The 13,554-nt window shown below is 38.1% G+C and overlaps 1 protein-coding gene across 1 annotated transcript; it reads right to left on the minus strand.

Annotated features, from left to right (window-relative positions):
- Positions 1–3,870: 3,870 nt before the first annotated feature.
- LOC137004853 (nuclear factor 7, ovary-like) lies at positions 3,871–9,505 on the minus strand. The gene is made up of 6 exons (XM_067365512.1): positions 9,101–9,505; positions 8,894–8,989; positions 8,234–8,464; positions 8,134–8,156; positions 7,934–8,052; positions 3,871–4,563 (listed from the first exon to the last, which is right to left on the minus strand). Exons 1-6 carry the CDS (start codon positions 9,503–9,505, stop codon positions 4,079–4,081), a joined length of 1,359 nt encoding a protein of 452 aa, XP_067221613.1. The 3' UTR covers positions 3,871–4,078.
- Between the last annotated feature and the right edge of the window lie 4,049 nt (positions 9,506–13,554).

Below are 13,554 nucleotides of genomic sequence, written 5' to 3' on the forward strand. Positions count from 1 at the left end.
CAAGTTTGAGCACAGAATCTTGGGACATGTGGTCGTCACCTCAACGGATGGTGAAATAGAATTGGGATAGGAGTCAGGAAGAAATCATGTTCATGGATGTGATTATTAACGTTACTGTAGTATGAAGCAGAGCAGGAGCGAGTGTTGTGGAGCTGAACGAGGAGCTGGAGCGATTGATCAACACACGCCTCACGAGCAGCGGGACTTTTATTATGACACAGTCGCCGGCGCCGCTTACGCTTTTCCGGTCATGAATATGAGGAAACGCAGCTCTGTTTATCATATTAGATACATTTGAGTGTGTTGAAAATGATGTTATAACGTTACTCTGTGCGTTCACTCGGTGGCTGCTGTGAGACACTGTTACACACTGCAGTAAGATAGATCGATTTTACAATATCATATTAAATGCTGGATGATTGTGTTGATAAATGACATGCAATTCATTTTAAAACGTATTGTATGATGGAGAAAATGCTGTATTATTGTTACTAAAAATAAAGCTGCATCTGATTATGCTATGATAGCTGCTTCACAAAATAGTGTTTTTCTCTGAGGCGTGGTAAAGCATGAGACTCGCAAAAAATCAAGAAAATTAGATTTAAACAATAAGACTAAAAGTGTTGAGCTATATAACAACAATTAGTTTTCTGTCTATAAATACTGTATATCAAAACAGTTGTTCCCTTGTCTATTAAAACATGTAAATATTAAAGTGTCTTTGGTGTTTCCATGGTTTCTACAAAATAAAACCGGAAACCGAGGGTAACACGGTAATGTTTTAAAAGCAGCTTTACAGTGATAATAGGAAAATAATTAAAGTTTGTTTTGGCTGTACAACAACTCTAGAAGAAAATAGTGTCACTGTCCAGCATAAGTAAGTTCAGTATTGATTCATTCTGTTGTAAAAATCATTAGTTATTAATTTAATTCATTTATCTAAACTGCAGCTCTAGAGAAAACAGTCATGTTAGTAAAGCTCAGTTCAATTCGCATGCAGTGGTGTCAATGCAGACAGATCAAAAACATTGTTGAATATCAAGTGTCCCCAACTAAGCAAGACAGAGGCGACAGCAGCAAGGAACCCAAACTCCAACAGGTGACAGAATGGAGAGAAAAAAAACATTGGGAGAAACCAGGCTCAGTTCTCCTCTGGTCAACAGAGAACAGTGCATGATTTTTGATTCAGGCAGCGTAACAGGTCAGAAATCAGATTGGGATCAGGACATTCAAAATATTTAATCCAGATCCATCTAGTTGAAGATCGGATTCATCAAGCCGGTATGGGACGGTTTGTTGAGGATCTAGTTGACTCAATCTCTGCTGACAGTTCAGAGATGTTGCCGTCCTCAATCTCACCTGGATACGGCCTGGATCCGGCTGACTACGGTAAACCTTGGGATAAACAGAGAGACTAATATTAGCGTAGATGCCATTCTTCTTCTGATGTAACGAGTACATCTGGTGTTATAGGAGGTGTTCCCAGTTCTGGCTGACCTAATTTATGCAGCCTAACAATCCTTTAATGGATGTGAAGATGGTTCAGGTTCTACAAAGGAAAAGGATCTACTGCCTGCGGTTGATTCTAGGTATTATCAACTGGACAGAATTGCAATAGACGTGAAGGATTATAATGCTTTAAGAGCTCGCTCAGGTACTGGGGAGCTAAACCATTTAGTGCTTTGTAAGTAATTAGCAAGATTTTAAAATATATACAATGTTTAACAGGAAGCCAATGCAGTGTTGACAGAACCAGGCTAATATGGTCATACTTCCTAGTTCTAGTAATAGCTGCTGCAAGTAATATTATACTTGTTCATTAAATGTATATGCTACATTTAGCATGTGCTATGATAGCTGTAGATATTAACTGAAATAGATCACAGTGATTGGTTCCAGACAGTGCTACCATTCAAGGAGTTGGAGCAAATTCTTTTTTTGAGTAATGTTTGTTACAAATTATTAAGTTTCTCTTATTCAGTGGAGTTTGTTGGTTGAACACAATTTCATGTTAGTTGTAGTTGTTTTTTTGTTTTTTTATTTATTCAGTTTTTCAATGTAAAGGAAGAAGGCTATATTTTGTTCTCCTTCCTTCTTCCTTTTCCTTAGATGTACATGTATGCAAAAAAGGTAAAATGTGAAAATACAGATGTTTTCCTATTCGTACTGTAATAAAATGTCTTTGACAAATGCAAAGCTTTAACTGGTTTGGCACAGACTACCCAACATTGGGTTAAATCGATCCAGCGCTGGGTAGGTATGTAAAGGGGTTCATCACTTGTATTGACAGCAAAAATGACCCAGCACCTGGGTAAAAATATTAAAAAAGAACCCAATTGCCATTCTAGTAATCACACAACACAGGAGAATCCAAACAAACACTTCTTTATTAATTCACAAGGTAACATATGAGATCACAGGAGCAAACTAACACACAACCACAATAAAAACAATAAAACAAAGGAAACTGAGCTTAAATACACAGAGAGGGTAATCAACTGAACAGGTGCATGGAACTAATTAACAACCAAGGAAACTAATTAGGGAACACAGGCAGGCAAAACAAGGTGAGAATACAGTAAAATGAAACCAAAATACACGTACACAGCAAAATCACCAGAGTTAAATCAACTCTGCTCAGAGTACATATGGTCCCTCTCTAAATAGTGTTAAAGCAACACTGAAGCAGAGTTAAAGTTAATGAGATAATTAAACGATTAATTAAGTGATGAATGAGCATTAGTGATGAACATCTGCTGTTAACAAGCAGAATCACTGAAGAAAATATAATCCTCCTCTGCTGAGATCTTGAGAGATATAATGTCTTTTATCTTCAGGTGATTTCATCTAAGACTGTGGCTGAAGTCAGTTGTAGTTCTTGTGTTTCTCTTTTCTTCAGTGATTCTGCTTGTTAACAGCAGGTGTTCATCACTAACGCTCACTCACCACTAAATTAATCACTTAATTATCTCATTAAATTTAACTCCGCTTCAGTGTTACTTTAACACTATTTAGAGAGGGACCATATGTACTCTGAGCAAAGCTGATTTAACTCTGGAGATTTTGCTGTGTAACACCAATAAAATGACCCAACAGCCTAAACCCATCATTTGGGTAAAAAACAAAACAAAAAAAAAAACAGCATTTTTTAGAGAGATGGAGAAAAATAAACAGACCCCTATTTTACCCCTAAATTTTATTTTTATGTATTTATTTGTTTATTTTAATCTGTTATTTATTTATTCAATTCAATCAATTTTTTATTTGTTTATATTTATATTATCTTATGCAATATTGTTTTTTTATACATTTTTATACTTTTTGTCTCTAAACATTTAGAGAACCTCCTACTCTATTTATTTTATTATAATTTCATTTATTTATTTTAATCTGTTTAATTATTCTATTAAATCAAATATTTTATTAATTTATATTAATTATATTCACTCTATTCAAACAAATCTATTTTTGTTCATTTATTTATATTAATCTTATTATTTCTAATTTATTTATTTTAATATTTTTTAAACTTTTCTTTAAACATTTTTTACGGGCCTCCTAGAATTTCCTTGCGGCCCCATAGTGGTCCCCAATTAAACGGGAGTGGCATCCTTAATAACTGCAGTGCTAATGTGGGTTTTGTAAAGTTGAAAATGTTGATCTCTGTCCTTCATTCAGACACAGCATGGACAAAACTCCAGGGAGTTCTACTGGATTCTGGATCATCGTCAAAACTAGTGAGGATGGCGGAAAGCGTCACATTTCGTAGAATGTGGTTAACCAAACAGTTTCTGGTCCCCATTGACTAACATAGAAAAAATACCATGGAAGTCAATTGGGACCAGAAACTGCTTGGTTACCCACATTCTTTTTAATATCTTCTTTTGTGTTCAGCAGACGAAAGAAACTCATACAGGACTGGATCAGCATGAAGGTAAGTAAATGATGAAAGAATTTTCATTTTTGGGTGAACTATGCCTTTAAGAGCATTTCTGAGCAGTTTTACATATACAAATATTGGAAACATCATGACTGTAAAAGATAAAAGCAGATCGATCCAGACCTACAGGTGTAACGTTTACTGACTAGTGTCCGGTAGCATCCTGAGAGGGTAAAGAGTATAAAAGAATGGAAAGACTGTGTCAGTGAAGGTGGTTGTGAATGTGTGTAGATGTGTTTTAGTAACAGGGTCAGAGAATGACACTGTTCCTCTGTCATAGTCCAGATCAACACTCACACAATCAAGCTTCTGTTCAACAGGAAAACCAAACCGCTCACCCAGTCCATACTGCACCCACCAGACATCAGTGTTCCTGTCCCATCCCTTCCTGTGGTTTGATGCTGTAGTTACTCCAAGACTCCAGGCTGAACTCTCTTTAACCTCCACATCCCAGCGGTGTGTTCCTGAGTTAAAACCCTCTGACCCCAGAACACACTCGTAGATGTCAAATCTCTCGGGATTATCAGGAAGCGGCTGTTTGTTCTCGCTCCATCTTACACTGGTCAGATCATCAGACACGACGAGACGTGGATTTGCAGTGTTTGGATCCAGGATCACAGGACCTGATGAGACACAATCTACAGCTGTTTTTATTCTGATGTTCATATAATAATCAAGAGTGAACCCAACACAGATTATTGTGAATTATGACACGTCCTATTGATCAAACAAACAAATCAGACATTTTCTTCTGATCACAGTCAGTGTTTTTAGTTACATACTCTTTTATTATCAGTGTTTAATGGCATCAGCTACACACGTTAAATGTGTTATTCAAACATTTGTGTCTCATCATGAGATATGATAATTTGGAAAAGTTAAAATCACAATCAAACAATCAGAGCTGTTGAGATGAAAACTGTATCTGTACAAATTCTGTTCAGCATCATCTGATCATGTTCATTACACTGGGTCTTAATGTGGGTATATTTGTTTTAAATACTTTGTTACTGTCTGTTTCATCATTTTTAAGGTAGCTAAACAGAGCCTCATCATTGTGTTTCTGAAACATGGAAAAATTAAGAAATATGAAGCAGCTCTTCTTTTAGAAACCCTTTCAAAATGGATTCAAGATTAATGAAAATCTTCTGAAGAATAGAAAATATTGAATGTTCCTGTGATTATTAAAAAAATTATAAATAAGTTCTCAAATAACAACATGTTATAACAATACTTTCTTATATTCCTTACAGAAAGTAAATATATATACATATATTAATGATCAGTAATTCACAAAAGTTCACACTTACATATAATTAAATAGAGTGAAGGTTATGCATGCTTTCCAAGGGGAGGGATCAGAGCTCGGAATTTGGCCCGAACCCAGAGTACTCCTCCCATCCCAGGTTGGGATAGGAATAGTTAGAAGTGAGGAAATGGGGTGGTAGAGGGATGCTGGAAAACTGTCTGATGTATACGTCTTATCTCTTTAATTGAGTTGATTAACTGAATGTGCTCCTCTTGTGTTAATTAGTTTAATTATCTGAACGTGCTGCCCCTGAACTTTGTTTTTTAAAAAACATCATAAAGTTCAAAATACTCAAAACTCTGATGCAAATAGTTGCCTCAATAATTTTAGAGTTAAACCAAGGCAATACTTTTACAGTATGTGGAAACTGATTGCCTTAAATTTCTCAAGCATGTTTTACTTAAAAATTTGTTGGCATTGGAAACCTATGTGGAGCCATGGCGCTGAGCGTCTGAGATGGAAACAAAGTGCTCGGGGTCTGAGGCGAAGTGGGTGCAACCGAGGACCAAGACATACCCAGAGGGAAGGCGGAGCCCGCTGGTGCCGAAGGGGTGGGGAGACAGAGCACAGCGAATTGCTCGTAAGTCATGACCACTGACAAAGGTGGAGCCGGAAGAATGAGGGAGCCTGGTGGGACTGCAAGGCAGAGGGTCTCTGGTAGAGCTGAGGGAGGGAGGAGCCAAGGTGGAGCCGACGGGCCAAGGTGGAGTGACAAGATCAGTGGCTGGAGGCAAAGCTGGGGGATCCACCTGCTGGGACGAAGCTGGCACCCGCCAGACCCGAAACTTATCCATACATCAAGGTGATAGGGGAGAAGATGAGGGGCTGAAGTGAACCAGCTGAGTTGGGGCTGAAGGACTGGCTGATCTTTGTAGTGGAGTGCGAGAGGGAGGCTGGGCGTGGTCAGCGATGATGACACAATGTCTATATTAAGTTTAATTAAGTAGTCTTTTTGCTGGACAGTACCAGCGGCGCTGACACAATAACAAACCTGGGCAATGGAACAGTCTTTATGCTGGACAAGACCAACGATGATGACTTAATTTCAGTACAGAGCAATGAACCAATGATGATGAGGGCATAAAAGAGTCAGGACTGGATAAAACCTGCGATGATGAGGGCACAGAGCACGTGACCGTGACAAAAGGACAGACCTAAAAATTGGATCTAGCAGCAGCAAAGATGGTTGCTGGTAATGGTGTCACACAAACTGTGCCCATCTATGAGGGTTACGCCCTGCTCATGCCATTTTCCATCTAGACTTGGCTGGCTGTGACCTGACTGACTACCTCATGAAGATCCTGACTGAGAAAGTCTTATTCAGGTCAGAGAGAACTTACTGAGTCTATTCCTGTAAGAGAATTTATGTCTGTAAGTCTGTTCCTGTGAGAGAAATTCCCCAGTACATTCAAGTTAGAGAAATTCACCACTCTGTTCCAGTGAGAGAAACTCACCAGTCTGTTCCCATGAGGGAAATTTCAGAGCCCTTTCCAACCCTCGAGTCAGCTTCTGGGGATGCAGCACTGGCCATTATGGCCACGGCCATTTTGTGTATGTGGGCTGCACACACGTTGGCTCCAGCCCCTGACCTGAGTCATATGCCTGATCATGTCCCCAAGCTCAGCCCAGTGCCTGCTCTCCTCCCGAGCTTACCCATGAGCCCACTCCAGTGTCTTCTCCAGCCCATGAGCCCACTCCAGTGTCCTCTCCAGCCCATGAGTCCACTCCAGTGTCTTCTCCAGCCCATGAGCCCACTCCAGTGTCCTCTCCAGCCTATGAGCCCACTCCAGTGTCCTCTCCTGTCCACAAGTCTGCTCCAGTGTTCTCTCCAGCCCATGAAACCGCTCCAGAGCCTGCTTCAGCCCATGAGTCCGCTTCAGTGTCCTCCAGCCCATGAGCCCTCTCCATTGTCCTCTCCAGCTCATAACGGTCTCATTATGAGCAGTCCACGCGGTCTTGAAAATTGGGCTGCACGTGGACGGGGTATACCCAGGGCTTAAGCCATGCCCTTGTCAGCCACCAGAGCGCCCACACTCCCACCCCTTGGATGTATTTAGACACAAGGTTGTGCCTTCTGGGAAGGGGAGGGTACTGTCACATATATATTCTATTTGTCATGTTTGGAGTTTGGTTCTGTTCTGTTCATGTCTGAGTTTCTAGGTTTGCTTTCTGTTTTGCTAATTATTTCTGTCCCCTGCCTGTTTGTTCCAATGGTTACTGATTTGATTAGAGTGCTCTGTTCAGGTGTGTTTAGTTAGGTTCTCCCTTTGTTTGTCATGTCTATTTAAGCCCTGTGTTCTATGTGTTAATTGTCAGTTCTACGTTTATATCATTACATATGTTGGTTGTTCTGTTCCTTTTTCAAGATTCTCCAGTGTTTTGTAAAGTTTTGAGTTTGTTTAATAAGTTTATTAAAAGTATTAGCATCTACTGCATCTAGATCATGCCAGCTTTCCTTTGTGCTACAACCAGCGACTGTGACAATATCGAATTCTTCTTAAGTTTACTCTTTAGGGTAATCTTTAAAAATCAGAAAAGTAGAAACTTTTGGAATTCAAAATATTCTTAGCTTTTTCTCAAGTTACTAAGTAAGAAAAAAAATAGTACTTTTATGTTATGAAAACCCTGTCTAGCCAAGTGCGATTTCCAGTGTGTGTGTGAGCACAGATCTTCTCCAGACTCACTGTTTTGGACGATGTCCTGCATCTTCTTCCAGACTCTGAACGGCAGGTTGCCCAAGTAACGTGGCACATGAATCAAAGCTCCAGAAGGCATCTGTGGATCCGGCTGTGAGATCTGTACTCTGGAAGAACATTCAGGAGTCAGAACTGCAGTGGCTTTGGATCAGAACCAGAGAAACCAGAGACAGAAGCAGTTCACTCACCTTTCCACTGAGACTGGAAACTCCTGCAAAACAAACACACCATTTATCATCAAGAACTCAATCAATCATCAATCTATCAATCAATGATCTGAAATCAGACCTTCAGAAAGCAGACGTCACTGGCTTTCATCATCTCCTCCATGTCTTTGATTGTGTATGAAAGAGCTGAGATGTGTCTGTTCATCTCCTCCAGCTTCTCCTTCATCATCTGCTTCTTCTGCTCCTCTTCCTCCCTCAGTGCAGTGATTGTAGCTTCTTCTTCATCTCTGAGAAACTGATGAAGCTTCTCAAACTGCTGTTTAATCTGCTGCTCTGTGTGCTCAGCTTGAGACTGAAATCAAATCACATTCACTTCAATCATCTCAAAGATGCAACTTCTTCTGGAAGAGTGAAATATGAAGAGTGAGTGGATAAATGTGGGTTCGTTAACTACAACTTTAACTTTTTGAAGTACTAGTACTGTAGTAGATGTTCTGTGTCTGTAGTGTGTCTCAAACTAATTAGCTAAAATGAAATGTGGAAGGTGAATGCTAGCCAATGGGATAAGTGTTGGCGCATTAGTGCTGACAGAGGAGTCTAAGCTTCATAATTTATACAAATGGTTGTGTGTGTGTGTGTGTGTGTGGGTGTGTGTGTGTGTGTGTGTGTGTGTGTGTGTGTTTGTTTCAGTCAGTCAGTCAGTAAAGGAACATGTAATTATGTCAATCAATTCAGCTGTTCTAATCAAACTTGTAAATATGTCAAAAGAATCAATCCTCACCTTGATGTGCTGAACTGTTTTCTCAAACTTTCCTTTAATACTTTCTTTGTGTTTAAGTTTCTCTTGTAAGGACTTCAATGCTGTATTGTGCTCCTTCTGGAATTTAAAGAGAAAATCTATAAGATATCAGACATTTCTGCAATATGATCTTATCTATAATACATAAGCTTTAACAAGTGTTTATCCTCATCTGTAAATCTGTCTTGCCTTATATGCAGGAACAACTTCACTGATGGGTCTGAATGAGTGATTGATGTGTTTCTGCGAATCTCTGCACACTAAACACACAGGCTGTTCGTCCTCCAGACAGAAGAGTTTGAGTTTCTCACTGTGTAAACTGCAGACCTCGTCCTCAGACCCTGATGAGCGCCTCTCATTTCTCTCCGTCAGGAACGACTCACACAAGTTTTTTAACACAAGATTACATGGAGGATCATCTCTTGAGGATCTCCTACTGCAGACAGGACACTCCTGAGTTTTCTTGGTTCTCCAGAACTGTTGAAGACACTCTTTACAGAAACTGTGACTACATGATAAAACAACAGGAGCCTTGAAGATTTCGCAGCACACGGCACAAGAAAGTTCGTCTGCAGATACATTTAGTGAAGCCATTTCACTGTTTGAGCTCCAGCAATCTAAACTTTACTTTCACTTTCTAAATGATGGTTTCAAAAAGTAGGAATCACAAGGATCTGCTGCCTGTTCAGAAACAAACTTCTCAAAAATCCTCAATGAGTGTGTTTCTCTTCCTTCTTCATTGATTGCTGATTCTTTTATGCTTTTGTTGAAAGAGAAGAGAGTCAGTATGGCAGGAGAAACAAGTCAGTCCCTTCTTGGTAAGTTTTGTAAGAGGTTGAAGTTTCTGGTCATGTGAGTGTTTAAACACGTTACATCATGTTTATACAGTTCAAACAGGAACATCAGGATTTCTTCAGGTTACATTTGAATAAAATGCATTCAATTAACTTGCATTGAAACTATCTAATGCTACAAAACCTTGACACAAACAAATATTGATAATAAAAAGACTCAAGAAACGTGTTTTATTTATTGCACTCTATTTGTTGTTGAGTGTGTTTGAATCTCAAAGAGTTTCTCCAGGGTGTCAGGGTTTAATTTGTCTGTTCTGTCTGTCTTGGTTTATTATTTCTTTGTTTAATGTCCCCTTGTTTAAGCCCTCGTGAAGTCTTTATTGCCTGATTGTGCTCACCTGTTCCTCATGTTTTCTGCTCCCTATTTATTGTGTTCTCTTTCCCTCATGTTTTGCCAGTTTGTTGTAATTGAGTGAGTTGTGTTTGTGCTAATCTGTGACTCCTTGAGCTTCATGTGCATTCCTTGGAAATACTGCTTATCTTGGAATAGCATACTGACAGCATATGAATGTTAAGGGGGAAGTCCACCCAAAAATAAATAAACAAATTCTCATCTTTTACTCATCCCAAATGCATATGACTGTCTTCAGATAAACAAGAATAAAGATTATCCATCTCTCAATATAACACAAATGAATAGAGTCATTCTGTGTCAAATCAACCAAATTTCGTAAACTTCCCCGGCTCAAATTTTTGATTTTGTCAATATTATTTTTCTGTAGAAAGACAAACATAAATAGTGATGAAAGCCAAAGTATTAAATGTCACAGATGTATATTTACTGAATAATCCACTATTTTGTAGAGGGGGGTCATAATGACCATTTTCAGTCCCACTTTATATTAAGTGGCCTTAACTACTATGTACTTACATTTAAATGAATCATTTGATACAATGCACTTATTGTGTACATACATGTTTTTACATTGTAATTATATTTAAAAAACACCTGCATGTAATTACATCTGTATCAATTTCTGTAATTACATAATTACACTGTTGACCCATCCCTTACACCTTGACCCACCCTTAAACCTACCCATACCACCAAACCTGTCCCTAACCTCACCCGTATTCCAGCTCAATAGCAGCAAGTGTTTTGCAATACAATATGAACACAATAAATACATTGTACTTATGTTTTGATGCAAATACATAGTAGTTAAAGGGGCTATATATAAGATTTTTACTGTAATAAAGCATAAAAATACCCCAATATGTTTGCAGATATTGAGGAAACATGCTAAGTTCACCTACTTGTTTCTCAGAAAGCCAGATATTCTACTTTGAAATGTGCGTTCGGTGTCGGAATGTCTGTCTTTGTTTTGGTCTGTGTGAAACCATGTGCTGCCAGTTTATCCAATAGTATTTCGACATCACAGACTGCCAGTTGGCGGAAAACACCGCGTATTGCAGCCATGGAAACCAGCAAACAAACTGGGTCAGAGAATCACAGATTCTACTTGACCTAAAAAGCCTCTGCATCCATCTAAAAATCTCTATGAACGACAGCATATTAAAACACAGATAAATCAACTCATCAGTGCACAGTGTGTAAGTCTTCTCAGCCTTCATTGTCAATTGCGCTCCCTCTTGTTGCGTGTCCTCAAGCTGGCAACCCGTGTCTTTGAAGGAGGGGGCGGGGCAAACAATATTTTGAATTTGGACTGCAGTACCTATTTCAACCACTGGGTGTCATTCCTACATAGAGCCCCTTTAAGGCCACCTAATATAAAGTGGGACCTTATTTGTACACAGAGATTGGTAGGTCAATTAGTAAAATCTGTTGACTTTATCAATCTTTGTTTCATTAAATGCCAACAGTGACAGTTCAAAAATGGCAAAAAGCACTTCTTGTGTTTTTTTGCCTCAAGTTTACATGCCTGTAACTCAAGAAGTATTAAAGGTATCTTAATATCCTTTTAGATTCTTGTTCTTAAACTTTCCTTTTGGTATCTTCATTTTAAAGGCCCTTGATGGTTCAGTCCCAGAGATATGGAGCTCTTAATGCGTCTCCATGAGTGAACTGGTAAATTGTACACATTTCAGTTGTCAAAAACCAAATATGGGTCACTTTGCATACAGCTGATGTTTTTTTCTTTTAAAAAGGAATATCTGAAGAACAAATAATGTTAAAACTAGAAATGTATGTCATGTTTTTTCTATCAGCTCAATTTCATTGAACATACCCGAGTGCCATGAATATTCCTTTTCCAAAGTTTACATGCCTGTAACTCTGAAAGTATTCAAGATATCTTAATATCCTTCTAGATTCTTATTCTTAATAACATTTTTTTTTTTTGTAATCTTCATTTTTATGGCCCTATATGGTTCAATCGTATGAATAGTGACCTTTGGTTAAATTTACATGGAATGACCCATAGGTATTTAAAAAGTTTTTGCATTAAAAACCACACACACTGACTTTTACAGTAATCCATACAACCGCATGAAGTGAAACAATAGATAACTATTAACCATCGCTTCTGACCAGCTCTCATACACACATGTGTTACAATCTACTTGTATATGAACAGAGATGAATTATTTATTTTCTTATAAATCTTTGTGTTTGTGTGAAGAAAGGGATGGCACGAATGTGAGTAAATGATGAGAGAATTTTCATTTTTCCGGTGGAGTATTATTCGCCTTTATTTGACAAAGCGCAGGTTTGCAAACAGCAGTTTATTTGTCCAGTAGCCAGGGCTGCATTAAGACCTCACTGGGCCCTGGGGCTCTATATCATTATAATGATAATGATATAGTGATATAGATAGTGATATAGTGATTTTATTATATATATATCACAATTTTTGATGCACTGAAATTCCATAATTCTTGTCACCGATTTCAGTATAAAAAAATAAAAAAAAAACAGCCAAAGTTAAAAAACACAAACAAAACAAACTTACTGAAGACAAGAAACCAGTCACAAATTGCAATAGAGCAAAGATACATAAGAAAATTACCTACTTGAAAAACTTAAAGCACAAAAAAGAAATATATTGTATTAAGTACAAATACATGGCATAGTCTTCAATATACATTCATTCTTATTTTACAAAACTGATTCAGTCAAGGACAGTGAGTGATTTTGTTTCTGTTTGATTAACATTATTGACACAAATGCAACAGCAGCTATATTAGGCTGCTTCAGAGGTATGGTTCACACAAAAATGGAAACTGACTTCCATAGTATGAAAACAATATATAGTATAGTCAATGGGAGTCAATGGGAACCAGAAACGTTTTGGTGACAAACATTCTTCTTTTGTGTTGTTGAGAACAAAGAAATTCATACATGTTTAGATCAACTTGAGGGTGAGTTAATGATGATTTTAAAAATAACTGAGATAAAACTGAGGAAGAACATGACTGAAATGATGAAACAATTGAAATTATCTCTGATCTCTAACAAAGATTAAGAGATTTTATCATTAAGTCAATATGTCAGTGAATAATAATTCACATAGGCTGTGTAATGGGGAGAAAAAAAAAAAAAAAAAAAAAGGCCTCCAGTCGACTCGGGACGAGAATTCTGATAAGCTGTCCAACATGGGCCAGGCTAGGGCATGAGCGTCTGTGAGTGCCTGTGCCGGGCTAGAGCCTACTGTTGCAGCCATTACAATAGTTCAGGTTTTTTTTTTATTGGCAAAGTAGTTATATTTCTTTTTGTTTGAAATGTTTGGAGCGTTTTTTGTTTTTGTTTGGTTAGTTAATCCAAAAATGAAAATTCTGTCATTTATTACTCACCCTCATGTCGTTCCACACCCATAAGACCTTCGTTAA

This window comes from Chanodichthys erythropterus, chromosome 17, assembly GCF_024489055.1.
Source record: "Chanodichthys erythropterus isolate Z2021 chromosome 17, ASM2448905v1, whole genome shotgun sequence".
Lineage (NCBI taxonomy): Eukaryota > Metazoa > Chordata > Actinopteri > Cypriniformes > Xenocyprididae > Chanodichthys > Chanodichthys erythropterus.